The sequence below is a fragment of the Panthera uncia genome, chromosome D1, assembly GCF_023721935.1.
Source record: "Panthera uncia isolate 11264 chromosome D1, Puncia_PCG_1.0, whole genome shotgun sequence".
In the NCBI taxonomy this organism is placed as follows: domain Eukaryota; kingdom Metazoa; phylum Chordata; class Mammalia; order Carnivora; family Felidae; genus Panthera; species Panthera uncia.
Window position 1 is genome coordinate 97089479 of NC_064808.1, and position 14501 is coordinate 97103979.

Here is a 14501-nt window from a genome sequence, read left to right on the forward strand (position 1 = left end):
AGACCGAAATTACGTGCAATTTTTGTGTGTATAAATTCTTGTTCGCATTTTTCTGGGGAATTTCCAAGGCATCTGAAATCAAATAGTGATGAAGGATGGCTGAATACAGATTTCAGGATCCCGAAATGAGCTAGCTACATCTTCAAAGCAAGGCTGATTATATTGGTGTCGATTTCTTTTGTTTTTAAGGAAACTACCTTGGAAATCCTGTCTTAAAGCAAGCCTGTAACTGAACGTCTTTCTGACTCGGTCATCTGGTAGAGGACTCACCTTTCATGCACCACACACTGTGTGGAAACTGAAAGAAGACAGAAGAGTGCCATCTAGAGGCCCTAACCATAACTTCACCGCTTTCGAATCCGGCACAGGCCTCCCCACTACCTGGGGGTCTTTACTTGTAGTAACTTTTTAAATTAAGAACATGTTTTCCCTCCCAGGTGATAGCAGATCATAAAGGTGTGTGTCAAAGATATTTGTAATCTGTACCATTGCTGCACTTGTGGGGTATAGCCTGGCTCCCCTGGAAACATAATTTTAATACAAGTGTAATGTGGATGGCGTGTACTCTGTTTCCTAGGTTCTTTCCTAAACCTACAGGTTTTAGGGTCTACGCTGCGTTTGACTATATTTTTAATTATAAGGCAAGAACAAGTTGGTGCCTGCTCTAAAATCATTTTGATATAGGGACCTTCCTTTTTGTATTTTCTTTCAAAGTTAGAGTAAATTTAAAATTGAATAAATTGTCTTAATTATTCTCTGTATTCCTTTTAAGATGGTGATTTAGAACAGTGTTTGCCAATGGTGCAGAAACTGTGGGGCTGCAGAGTTGAATTCACTCCGGAAAAATACATCAAACAGAATTAATATCCACATGAAGGGTGGTCGAGAGCATATCTGTTTAGTCCCAGCCCTGCCGTTACTCTGCAGTGTTGAGCACGTTCCCGTGTTTCCTCTTTTATAAAGGGGGCTAATAATAGAAGCTAATTTAGGACTGTTGTGAAGATTCAATGAAATAAAGTTGGTAAGCACAGTGACTTGTATACAGAAAGTCTTAAAATCAGCACCGATTTGTCCTTGCTCTTACCACCGGCCAGTTTTATCTTCGGGACCGCTGTAATGAAATGGAAACAGACGGTTTTGAGACCTTTATCTTACAGGGAATTTCACAGGTTTTTTTTTTTTTTTTTTTTAAGTATCTTTTTTGTAATTGAAGTGTCACTAACATACCGTAGCAGTTTCAGGAGTACAACATAGTGATTCAGCATTTGTGTGCATTACCAGTGACCACAAGAAATCTAGCTGCCTACCATCTGTGACCCTGTGAAGTTGCTACGCTATGTTTTTGAAGTTTTTATTTATTTAAGTAATCTTCACACCCAGCATGGGGCTCGAACTCCCAACCCCAAGATTAAGAGTCGCTCGCTCTTCTTCTGACTGAGCCAGCCAGGTGCCCCTAAAGTTGTAACACTATCATTACCTGTACTCCCAATGCTGCATATTGCTTCTTTGCTTCCTACTTATTTTATAACTGGAAATTTGTACCTTTTATCCCCCTTCCTCTATTTTATCCACCTCCTCACCCCCCTCCCCAGAACTATAGTTTTAAAAAGCATTTTCACGAACATAATCTTGTTTGATTAGGATTTCCGTAAATATTCATATACTCCATAGCTATTGATTCAGCTCCTTTTAGGTATGAAAACCATCTCTGCTCTTGGGGGTTTGATACTGGAAACATCGCTAAGAAAGACCTGGGCCTTACACTGTGGTCGGGGTAGCTGGACAACAAAGAAGTAAATAAGATGGTTTCGGAAGAAGTCATTTGTGTGGAGGGAATTAGTGTGGTGGGCTAGAGTGACCGGAGGCCCACTTTAGACTGAGTTGGTGGCCAGGGAAGAACTCTCTGAGCAAGGGGCATTTAAGTTCTCTCCTGAGTGGCAAGGAGCCAGCGGTGTGAAGGTCCAAGGAAGCAGCAAGTGCAAAGGCTACCGTGGGGAGTGTGCTAAGCACGGGCACGGCCCAGAGAGATTGCCGGTGCCGCTGGAGCTCCGTGAGCAGAGGGAGTGTGGCAGAATGTGAGGCCAGGGGCAGAGATGGTGGCCTCTGGGTCCAGGACTTTGGACTTCATTCTCTGGTTGTGGGAAGAGACTGGAAAGTTGTAGGCGAGGTCGTGCTAGCTCAGATTTATGTCTTAGACACAGGCCCTTTGCTTCTCCCTGGAGACCAAATTGTCAGGGAGCAAGGGTGGAAGTGGAAAGACCAGCTAGGAGACTTTTGCAGGAGTCTAAGCAAGAGATGATGGTAGCCTGGACGAGGATGTTGAATGAATGGCTCAGGAGCTCGGGTCCCGTCCACAGCCATGCGCAGTCCAGAGGCAGCATGGCGCGTGGTTAAATGGTGCCAGCCGAAGCATCAGACTGTCAGCTTTGGGATCTGACTCACTGTGTGATCTCGGCCACGTGTCTTGACTTCTCCGTGCCTGTGTTTTACCATCTCTAAAACGGCAGTGACGATAGTGCCTTCCTGCTTAGGACTGCTGTGGGGATGAGGTGAGAGAAGAGGAGTTGTTCCAGGCTCCAGAGACCGTGTGTTAGTACTGCTCTTCTTATCATCGCCGCCGTCTTCGACACAAGCACTACTCCCGCGTCGTCCTCAATACCCCCAGCTTGCAGATGACAAAACTTAGAGGGTTTCTGATTTTGAAATCAGAATATAGGTTCCTTGATCGTGAGTCCATTGCACTTTCTGTAACATAATATGTAGTATGAGCCATCCAAGAAAATACTCATCTGAATCTCCGTAGTCCCGAGCCCAGTTGTGTGCCCTTGTGAGTGTTTAGGTAAACATCGAGAAGATGATAAGTAAGGCAAGCAACAGAGTTCCTGTGTGGGGTAGGGAGTGTCCTGTGCCTCTCCTCCGACACCTTGGACCACTGGAAATTTGGATTTTGAGGCTGGAAGAGCGCTCTGGACACCACGCCAGAAGCATTAGTATGCACGTAGTAATATATATAGGAAGGTAGAACTAAATGTTTTGAGAACTTCGTAAGATACTGTATCTCTTTAGAGGACACTCCATTATTCATTAATTGTGTTAAGTTGGGCTGTACATCATATAAACAAATGAAACTCATGGATTATCCCTAGACTGTCTGGTCAGACTTTTAACGAAGGTATTAACCCCACTGCCTCTATCCTCCGCCTCTTCCTGCCTTTGCCCAGTCCCTTGTGGAGTAAGTGGTGAGGTAAGGAGCAAGAGAGACAAATTGGAAGCAAGGAGCTGGAAAATCCATCTGCTTGCCTTGCCTCGAGCTCCTCGGCTGCATGGGTACCTCCCTTGTTGAGACTGAACAAGGGACTGAACAAGAGACTGAGCTCTTCTTGTCTGTTGCAGAGTGTGAGCACCTGATCCGCCACATGCTGGTGTTAGACCCCAGTAAACGCCTCTCGATGGAGCAGATCTGCAAGCACAAGTGGATGAAGCTAGGGGACGCCGATCCCAACTTTGACAGGGTGAGCTGGGTGCTGCTTGCCTCAGGAAGCTCCCCTTAGAGCTCCAGCCGTCCCTTTTGCCTGAGATCGTAATCAGGCCAGGACCCAAAAAGATGGGTGCTGGGAACAGACTGTTGTGTGTTACTCAAGCAGCAAGGGATGCATGCCAGCAAGAGGGAATTTTTAACCAGCTGAGTTGCTGGAGAAGAGTGATACCAGTCCCTCCTGCTTGTCCCCAAATCATAGTCCCTCCTTGGCTGTCGAAACAGCCCACATTTCTTGCTGCTCATCTGCCATGGGGTATCTCCTTCCTCTTGTCTTTGTGTGTTCGGTTCGGTGGCTTCCGTAGCATACCTTTATTTAAACCATTATGGCCATCCCAAAGGACCTCAGGAAAATGGAGATCTTGTCTGCCTGCAGCTGAGTATCTAGGACTTGCTTGCTCAGGGTTGTCTGAGGCCAAAAATATCCCAAGCTAGGGGGCATGGAACAGCCTGTTTATTATATACGGTATGCCATCTTGACATGGTGAATTGGGGCTTTGATAGCTTGCCTTTTTTTAATGTTACAGTTAATAGCTGAATGCCAGCAATTAAAGGAAGAAAGACAGATTGATCCCCTGAACGAGGAAGTCCTCTTGGCCATGGAGGACATGGGACTGGACAAAGAACGGACACTCCAGGTATCTCTAAAGGAGTGGAGAACAAAGTAAAGTGTAGCCGCTTTCCCTCTGTCCTGCCCTTTCCACGTTTTCCCCTTCCTGGGAACTTTAGTCTGTTTGTTTTCTTCCTGTTCTTCCTCTGCCCCTCAGGGAGCCTTGACCAGGAGATGCTTGGTCTTCTCCTGTACCATTGAAAGGGTTTTGGTTACTGACATGCCATTTCACCAGGGTTTTCTACTCTTTTCCCTTCTCTCTTGTTAGTCATTAAGATCGGATGCCTACGATCACTATAGTGCAATCTACAGCCTGCTATGTGATCGACATAAGAGACACAAAACCCTGCGTGTCGGAGCGCCTCCTAGCTTGCCCCGTGCCATGGCCTTTCAAGCAGCAGTCAATGTCCAGGTGGGCAATAACTCCAGTGACCTGATTCAGGACAAGTAACACGGGGGAGGAGGGATGGGTACCCACTGCTCACTAAGTCTAAGAGACTCTGTTCTTCCTTACCTCCATCCCCTCCCGTCTGTCATCTCTTCCTTGTCAAGCAGAGGTCAGAACCTTTCTTTGACAGAGAGGATGGAAAGATATTCCAGTACTCAGGATGGGCAACAAGAGTTACTTTTTTTTTTTTTTTTTTAAGAAACAGTCAATCATTGAGAGAGACTATTTTCTCTAAAGAATGCTTCCTTGTTGTAGCTCCTAAGGGCAGAAGAGCCAAAGACTCAGAGGTAGAAACATAGACTTAAGCAATCAAGAATCCTTTGAAAGACCATTGTTGTTTCCCTCTAGCACTTGAGGTAAGGGTATATACATTTGTACCACTTTCCAGGCGGAGCAGGCCGGTGCCACCATGAACATCAGCGTTCCCCAGGTGCAGCTAATCAACCCTGAGAACCAGATTGTGGAGGCGAGTAGTGACCTCTGATGGGTGTCAGCCCAAACCATTTTCTTCCCCATATTTTTGCTGCTTTTCCTGGCTTCTTATTTAGAATTACCTTTCATTTCTTTTCTTTTTTTTTTTTTTTAATTAAAAAAATTTGTGTGGGGGGGTGCGGTGCGTGTGGGTGGCTCAGTTGGTTAAGCATCTGACTCTTGGTTTTGGCTCAGGTCACAATCTCACAGCCCCACATCGGGCTCCACACTGACAGTGCAGAACCTACTTGGGATTCTCTCTCTCCCTTTCTTTGCCCCTCCCTGCATGCTCGCTCTCTCTCTCTCTCTCTCTCTCTCCCTCTCTCTCTCTGTCCCTCCCTCCCTCAAAATAAATAAATAAGCTTAAAAAAAATTTTTAATTAATTATTTGTTTTGAGTTACTTTTGATTTCTGATTTGATTGTATTTCTTTCCACCACAGCCGGATGGGACATTGAACTTGGACAGTGATGAGGGTGAAGAGCCCTCCCCTGAAGCGTTGGTCCGCTATTTGTCAATGAGGAGGCACACAGTGGGTGTGGCTGACCCACGGTGAGTATCTGGCCAACAGCCCTGACTCTGAGTTCCTATCATGGTTCCTTTTTCCTGCTTTATTGTGTTTCCCAGATGAGATCGAATCCAGTGGCCACGACATGTGTGTACCCAGTTCAGTGTCCCTGGTAGATACGTGGTAGGCCGATGGCCGCCATCATGTCAGTTAATCACAATACTTTGGTGAAGAGCATGGTAGCATCTTGGCTCACAGATGGCTGTGAGTCATCGCAGTCATCACATTGACTTGGCTCTAAGTCAAATAAAAGTACCCCTTAAAATTCATCTGAGTTTGACGTCTTTCAGAGATGTTGTTTACTCCATGTTCTAATGTAAAACTCAACTAGGAAGGGATGACTAATGATATGGCGTAATTTATGTAAGTTAAGAATTAAACTAAGTGAACAAGAATCCAAAACCGTACCAAATAAGTACCAGTTTCCCAAAACATTTTCCCCAAACAGTCCCTTAGCATGATGCCCTCACAAGGGGAAATGTATCAAAGGCTGGCTCTGTCTGTGTTTGTTCTGCATTTGAAGACTTTCAACATTAAAAATAGCCTTACCTCTTTTCTGGATATTTCCTCTACTCTGTTGGGAAGAGGAGGTTAGAGCAAGAGTTCTCTTGAGAGTTCAATTAGGGGCAAAGCTAGTGTTCTTATGAATTCCTTTTTCCTCTGAGCGATTTCCAAAAAAGCCTCCCGAGGCCTGCTGATTGCTTGCTTTACGTTTCTCATTCTCGGCCTGTGATCAAACAGGCAACAGGGGAACATTCTGGCTCCGAAGACTGTCAGCTGCAGAGGGGTGGAGTCCTGTGTCACTCTGTCATTGGAAAGATCTCTTATTTGAAAGCATGCTGTAAACCTCACTGTTGGAGCATGAGAGCCCTGCACATCCACTACTTATCTGTCCCATCAGGCACTGACAGGAGTAATTACATTCTTTCCCTGGTGAATCAGTTGCTACTTCGGGAAGCCATTGTTTCAGTGGATGGTCTGTGTCCTCCAGAAACTTGCTGTTCACCTCCAGGCTTTGAAAACCCGAACTGGACCGGTGCCACTATTTCCTCTTGGCTCAAAGCTGTTGGTTGTACATGAGAGGTCAATGACGAATAGCAAGCCCCAGTCCCAAACAGTAGAATGGCAGAGAGCCAGATTCCATACACTAGGCTTCTCCTTGCTTTGGGGCCTTAGAAGTACAAATTGAGGAAAGGAGACAAGTAAAATATGTTGTGCTGAACTTAGTAGTTTCATCAGTTTGGGGATCCGAGTAAGAGCATTAACCCACCTCCTCTGTCATCCTGTTTCCTTCCAGCACGGAAGTTATGGAAGACCTACAGAAGCTCCTGCCTGGTTTTCCTGGAGTCAACCCTCAGGCCCCATTCCTGCAGGTGGCCACTAACATGAACTTCATGCACAACCTGCTGCCCATGCAAAACTTGCAACCAACTGGTCAGCTTGAGTACAAGGTACCTGGATGTGGGAGAGGACTTGCCCCGTGGAGAAACACATTTGAGCTTCCTCTGAGAGCCTTTGAGGGACCTTGCCCAGGATTTAAGGGTATCCTTATAGCGAAGGCTGATTTCTCTTGCACAGCAGCTTGGGTGACAGGGAGGATCAGTCTGTACATACTTGAAGGATCCCCTCATTTCAGTGGGCCAGAGTACTGGTCTTTTCTCCCTCCCCCTTTCCCCTCTCACCGCTCTGTCCTGCCCACTTGTACTTGCGACAGGAGCAGTCCCTCTTACAGCCTCCCACCCTACAGCTGCTGAATGGAATGGGCCCCCTCGGCCGGAGGGCATCGGATGGAGGAGCCAACATCCAACTACATGCCCAGCAGCTGCTGAAGCGCCCACGGGGACCCTCCCCGCTTGTCACCATGACACCAGTGAGTAGCGGCACAGGGCCCGACCGACTTTCTCAGAGACTTTTGATAAAGAAGTTGCGGGCCTACGACTGGGAACCCAAGGTCACCAACCTAAATATTGGAATGTCCTCTTCCTCTAACGTCTGATGCTCAGCATATTCCCATTTTCTTCAGGCTTGTAGGATTTTCCAGACTTAACGTGTGGCGAACTCCTTTACTTAACCAAACAGTCGCTACACTGAAGCCTGTTTCCTCAGTGGGCCCCTTACAGGCCCCCCCCACCCACCCACCTTGAGTGCTGCCACAGCCTCGCAGGCCACAGTGAGTCGCAGTGGCCTGACTTACACAGCCCTCACCCCGTAACTCCTCCCTGCCAGAGGGCGGCGCCTAACAGCTTTCTCTAGAATGCACTGCCGTTTACACTGGCTTGCAAGATTATCTTGGCACCAGCCCTCTCTCCTTGATTAACACTACTTCACATTTTCGGTACAACCTGGATTAGTCGATTATTTGGCTTCCATAAACTCTAACCTAGTCAGTTGGCATCTCTCAGTCCCATCTTTTTTATTTTATATGTATATATAGAGATACACGCACACACACGTAATGGTAACCTTCAAAGATTCTTTTCCTTCCCTGGGTTCTGGTTATTTTCCTGTCGTAGGTAAACTCATTCTTTCATTCATTCGTTCAGTCCTACAGCACCCCATGATTGGGTGCTAATTACATCCATAGCCCTTACTAGGTTTTTAGGGCTGTGCTTCTCAACGTACCTCTTGTTGAGGACCTTTTTCCCCCTTCAGTCCATCATGAGATTAATACCTTTGTAAAATACAAAGAAGTGAATAATCAGAGAAATAACAATTTTAAAACATACAACATACAAGGCTAGATTGTCGACAGACAGAATTGCTCTGTTAAATTGCTATAAAGGTTTCTAAAAGCTTGCTCTTTATTTCTGTACTAACTTTACCATGGATTGGTAACAAAACACTTTGTGGACCAACACGGGTCCGTGGGCCACACTTCCAGTAACAGGGCTATCGGGAAAAGGAAGGATCAGCATATGTGAAGTGCCAGAATAATAGTAAAAAGCCATGTGTCATTAAGTGCCAGAGTGAGTGTTGTGGACTAGGCGGTGGCAGAGGCATTCAGGGAAGGACAAGAACAATGTAGGTTATGAAGGATCGGGAACAGCTCTGTGGGAGGTAGAGTGACATACTCTGTCCACTGTAACTTTTTGCCGGGGTCACTAGCAAACTTTTGTTGATAGATCTGGTGGGCATTTTTAATCTTTATCTTTTTGGATCTTCCAATCGTATTAGTCACTGCTGACCATTTTTTTCTCTTTAAAATACTGTCTTCTTTTGGCTTCTGTGATACTACATTCTCATTTTCCTCCTGCCTCTCCTTTTCCGGTTCCTTTTTCTGCTTGTTCCTTGAAGTCCGTGAAACCCACATTTTATCTTAGGCCCTCTTTCCATCTCATTTTACACACTCTCTCTGGATGATCTTGTCCACTCGCATAATCTCAGTTACCGAGTGATTCTTCAGCTCAGAACCCTCTTCTCTTCTGCGTTCTCCACTTCGCACAGCTGACTGCCTCCGGCAGAGATTTAGTTGGCTATCCCAGAAGTCCTCACAATTTTAATTCGACATGTCCTCAAATGACTGCGTGTGTAACCTGTTTCTCCTCCTGGGTGACAGTGACTGGCACTGTTGTTCTCCTGGTTACACAAGCTAGAAATGTGGGATCTGTCTTAACTCTTCCCTCTCCCTCATCCCTGTCTCAAGTCAATTATCCAGCACCTTACTTCCGTCCTCCACCGCTCCTTCCGGAAGCTGCTGTCATCCTTTGCCGAGATTGACACAGTGGCCTCCTAACTAGCTTCCTTGCCTCCGGTCTTGTCCCCTAATCCCCACCACCAGTCCTTCTCACAATGCAACTCGAGCAAGCTAGCTTTCTAGAGTACAGATTTTATTAACATCATGTCCCTGCCTGAAATCCTTTAGTGATTCACCGCTGCCGCTCCTCAAAATATACTTCTTAATGTGGTATTCAAGGCCATTTATAACTGACCACCGTATCCCTCTCCTGCCTCATCCATGGCCACTTCCTGCCTAACCCTGTTCACTCCAGCCTCAAGGAACTATAGTAAGGGATCTGAACACCCTAGCAGTATTTAAACATTGGAATTACTCCCAAAGTTTTTGTTTTGTTTTATCGTGATCGTCCATTAAGAAAAAAAAAAAAGAAAAGCTCTTTTGTGATAATGGAAGTATGACATTTTGCTCTAGTGCCTGAAGTATGGTGATTATGAGAGCCACCAGGCTGTGAGGAGCTATGAAGGATGTTCAGCACTCCCATCCTCATGTAGATGAGGACGTCACAATAACGCGTGCATCGTGGTGGTTCTCAATGCACGTGTGTGTTTGGGTGGGTGACAGCGATTTTCAAGCATTGAATCGCAACTGCACAACTCCATGTGTACTAAAATGTGCTGTTAAAAAACCATCACGCTTTTCTGGCACTAGAGACATCTGAACACTGGTGATAACATTAATATGAAACAACAGGTCAGCGCCTAGACATTCCAGGTAAACAAGCTTCTACTGTATTTTCAGGTCCTCAGACACCTGCAGGCCTGCTCTTTTCTCTCAGCCTAGAAACCCCGAAGGCTGTGACCCTTTTCCTCCATGCGCGGCCAGCTCCTGTCTACCCTTCAGGTCTCAGATGAAGCGTTACATCCCCCCGAGATGCCGTTAGAGGACTTGGGCATGCTATTCTGTAATTATCTGTTTACTTGTCTCTGTCCTCCACTGGACTGTAAAATGAGGGCAAGAACTGTATTTGTGAATTCACATTTTATCCTGGAACATAGTAGGCATTCAGCTCTTTGTTGGATGAATAAATGAATGAATGAAGATGACTCAGAGGAAGAAATCCAAATTAAAACCACCCGAGCGAGGTAAAAATGGAACGCTAGAAGGGCCTGTCAAAGTCCTGTATAACCCAGGGGTCCTGGGAAAGTTTCGTAAATAAGAAAGTGAACAGAAAGGCCTGTCCCACGTCCGGTGTCTAGAATAAGAGCTCCTACGGAAGAAGCGCCACCTTGAGCTTTTCCTTCCTGTCTCTCTCCAGGCAGCACCGGCAGTTACCCCTGTGGACGAGGAGAGCTCAGATGGGGAGCCAGACCAGGAAGCTGTGCAGAGGTAATGTGACATCTGGCAGTGCTCGCAGAGCGTCCTTGGGCAGGCTCCCCCTGCAACCAACGAAAGGTCGCTTCAACATTTGTGTGGTCTCTTTGCTCAAGCCAGATGGCATGTTCCTCCCCACATGGAAGTAACAGAAGACTACCCAGAAAATGTCATTTCTGTAAGCACCACTGGAAGTCCCCTAAGTGACAGCAATAACCATAAGAACTTTTTCTCTCCTCCCTCCTTCCTTACTTGCCCCCTGCCTTCATATTTGCAACTCCGATAGTATTCACCAGGCGCAAAGCCTGCTCCTACCTGCCAAGAACTGTTTACTGAAAAGGAATTGGCGATCTGGGATGACAGTGATCCTAGCTAGTCTGGCCATGGACCTCTGGCATGGACTCTTCCTTTCCAGGAGAATGAATGCCTCTCGTACTGTTTGCCGCGTGCTTCTTCCATCCCCTTGTACCAACAAAGAGATAATGACAAAAGAATATGGGATTCGGGCCAGGGACAGATGCAGATATCCATTGTTTGCAGAACCTTGTTGAGAGATGCCTAACTCGCAGAGAACGGCAGTGACCATCAGGCATGCTGTACTGTTCACTTTACCTCAGCCCCCGTTAGCCGTGGTCTGCAGCCCCGTGCATGCCCCCCCCCACCCCCCGTGGGAATTGTCTTTCTTATTTCCCGGGAAGGGCCGGGGCGGGGGTGGGGGCGGTTTGGACCAGAATCCAGCATGTATTTTCCCAGAAACACAGGTGTCCTTCAAGATTATATGTTTTTCCCTGGAGGGAAGTTGAAATAAAATGGTTTTCATGGGCTCTCGGGGAAACTTTGGGTGTCTTTATCAAATGGGTACGAAACCGCTGATGGCTTTCTCTTGGGCCAGTTGACATACCACTAATTACTCTATAGTCCGTTAACTGTTTTTAGCTTAAATGGGCAAAGTAGTTAAGAATGAAGCAAGACCACTTTTTAAGAACCTGACGGTTGCTGGCCAGTACTCTCTTCTTACCCCCAGCAGCTCTGTATGTGAGAGCTGCTGTTCAAAAAGAAGCTGGTCCCATTTGGAAAGAAGAGTGGAGAACAGGGTGTTGGCAGGCGGGTCAGCCAGTAGAAGAAAAATTGTGGTAACCTTTTTTTTTCTTTTCTTTTTTCCCCTCTTGATGCTGTCGTTTCTATAGTTTGCTGATGGGCCCTGCTGGTGTCCTGGAAAAAAAAAAAAAAAAACTAGGAAACTTCCTGCCTTTCTACCGTAATTAATTAGATAGTTGCGTATCACTTTATCTTCTTTGTCTTGGATTTTACTTCCTCCGGCTCCACCTTCTTTTTTCTCAAGACCAACATTTGAAGGGTATTTAGATGGGGTACGTCAGCCCGTCAGTGCTGATGTAATGGGGAGGGATAATGCTTCTTCTGTGCACACCCAGGAAGAGCAGCAGTGACAGGAGGAAGCCGTCAGCTAGATGAAGGGGGGCCCATAGCTTATGTTTGCTATTGACTAAGTAGTGGATCCAATAGATCATTAGAATAAAAGTCATTAGCTTGTCAATTCCTAAGCTTTTGAAACTTGAGTTTTTCTCGCCTTGCCTTTTTTTCCCCTAAAACCAATTCTGAACATTTCGTGTGGTTTCATTTCTTCATCCTCTAGAGAATGTGGTTCCCTCGGGACAATGTCCGTGTTTCTTCTCTGATGATTGACTTACAATCATGGGGCAGGAGGGAAGGGGGGTCTTGAAAGCGCTCAGCCACAGTTGGAAGGACTTACAAGTGAGGACAGTCTCAAAACCCAGGGGCCATTGGGATCTAAAGACTCCATGGAGCCCTTCTGAATATCTCTCTTGGCTCATCTCTAGGAATAACTCTTAGGGCTCCTTTCCTCCAACTTGGATTTTGGAAATTTGGAGGGCAAAGAGGAATAAAATTAACAAGTGGGAAACAAATTCTTCTTTCAAATGGCATGCAGTAAGGAAAATCGATCTTCTTTGTGAGCTCCCATCTGTTTTCTCTCTTCTCTCGGTGGCTGCTCTCAGGTCCCGAATCCAGCCGCTGCAGCGGTAAGCCAGCTTTTGTTGGCCAGCTGAACGTGTCTCACTTCCATCCAGCCAGGGATCTGTTTGCCGCTGAGCCCTTTCTGAGCTCTGGCACGATTTCATTCTGAGCGCTTTGGATGAACTTCTGATGCTTCTTGCTGAGGAACATTCCTGTCTGTCTTTTTTACTATGAAATGTGTTCCTGCCTGTTGCAGGTACTTGGCAAATAGGTCCAAAAGGCACACACTGGCCATGACCAACCCTACAGCTGAGATCCCACCGGACCTACAGCGGCAGCTAGGACAGCAGCCTTTCCGTTCCCGGGTCTGGCCTCCTCACCTGGTACCTGATCAGCATCGGTGAGTAGCCACATGAGCTACGTGAGCTCCTCGAGGCTCATCGGGCAGGCACCCTCCTTGCTGTGCTTCCAGTGACGGTGACCCGCATCGAGGCTTCAGACAGCATCCTGAGCTCACATCTTCTCAGCTCCTTTCACTAAGCAGTGCGCAGGGCAGTACGAGATTCTTCTTTCCCTTTCCCTTGTAGACATGTTTATGGTCTGCAGTTGATTCTCGTGATTCTAGGTGTTGACTCAGAGATGAGATTGAACTTGAAACCTGCAAGGAGGCCAGCTGGAAATGGGAGGATTTGTAGCCATATCGATAGCCTGGACCCTTAGTAACCCGTCACCTTCCAAAGCCTGAGCATTTCTTACCATGTCACCACTGAACAGTGAGCTTGGACATGGAGGAAGGAGCATCCCTTTGTGAATGGTGGAGCAGAGATACTGCATTCTCTTGAGTGTTGTGCTCAAGAAGTCATTCTTGCAATAATATTCTGAAGGCTGAAATCTTTTGCTAGGTCTCTGTTACATTTGTAATTCATCCTCTTGAAGAAATAACAAGCTTAAGCTTCCTGGCCAAGGAAACGTCATAAAACTGAGTACAAGTAAGCCTGGGAGCACAGGGGAGTGACCCCTGCCTCTGGCTTAAGAAGGGGACTACCTTCTGCAGACACCTCGACGACTACAGTTCTTAGCTGTGTCCACCCCAAAGCTGTCCCCCGTCTCATGGGCCACACTTTCCAAGCCACCACCGATTGCTAGAGCTCATTTTATTTCCATCTCGTTGGGAGGATGGTGAAAGCAGCCTTACTTGGGAAAGTTGAAAAGCAGTCAGGTTCCAAGGAAAGGAAGTTTGTGAATGCGTTGTTATTAAATCTGGTCGCCAGCTCACACTGGCGAGCTTGACAACAGTGTTTTTATTGTGACTAGTTCCCCGTCAGGCGTCCACACAATCAGCAGGGACAGGTGGACTCTGTGCAGACTGAGACATAATCAGTGCTGCGTTGGCAACTCTGAGAGAAGGCAGATAAGCTCTTCTAGATGACCGTGAATAGCAGTAAAAATGGTCCGGTAGGGACTAGCAGGAATGGCGGCTCTCAAATAAAACGGTGTCCCTGGCCCGGAGAGACAGTGTTGTTCCCAGGAGACTCTCTCAGGACCTGCGCTGTGAGGGCACTGCACGGAAAGGTCCTCGGAGTAGTTATTGGAGGGCTGCCTCTCCCCACCCCACCCCAACCCCCACCATAAATTTTCTGTGATTTCTCAATAGCTCTGAGCTCTCCACTGTTACCTAACAGAACCTCTGTCTCTTTGTTCCTCCTTGTTTCTGTCCTCCCTGCCTCCACAGCCTGACAGTTTTTTAGCCTTTGTCAGGGTCTGCGGTTGAGCTGAAGTCCGTCGGGTGTCCCGACTTGATCGAACGCACTCCTCAGGAGATAGTCTT

The 14501-nt window shown here is 46.8% G+C and overlaps 1 protein-coding gene across 6 annotated transcripts in view; it reads left to right on the top strand.

Annotated features, from left to right (window-relative positions):
• Positions 1 to 14501, top strand: part of SIK3 (SIK family kinase 3) — a 217436-nt gene that overhangs the window by 183276 nt on the left and 19659 nt on the right. For 2 of the 6 annotated variants that reach the window (XM_049621030.1, XM_049621059.1), the window contains 9 exons: positions 3394 to 3512; positions 4063 to 4173; positions 4414 to 4557; positions 4982 to 5059; positions 5506 to 5615; positions 6929 to 7082; positions 7346 to 7501; positions 10623 to 10693; positions 12930 to 13073. In XM_049621030.1, coding sequence (XP_049476987.1) covers positions 3394 to 3512; positions 4063 to 4173; positions 4414 to 4557; positions 4982 to 5059; positions 5506 to 5615; positions 6929 to 7082; positions 7346 to 7501; positions 10623 to 10693; positions 12930 to 13073 — 1087 coding nt within the window. Of the gene's footprint in view, positions 1 to 189; positions 2664 to 3393; positions 3513 to 4062; positions 4174 to 4413; positions 4558 to 4981; positions 5060 to 5505; positions 5616 to 6928; positions 7083 to 7345; positions 7502 to 10105; positions 10600 to 10622; positions 10694 to 12929; positions 13074 to 14501 lie in introns of those variants that run through there. The other 4 variants (XM_049621039.1, XM_049621050.1, XM_049621064.1 and 1 more) reach the window with 4 other exon arrangements.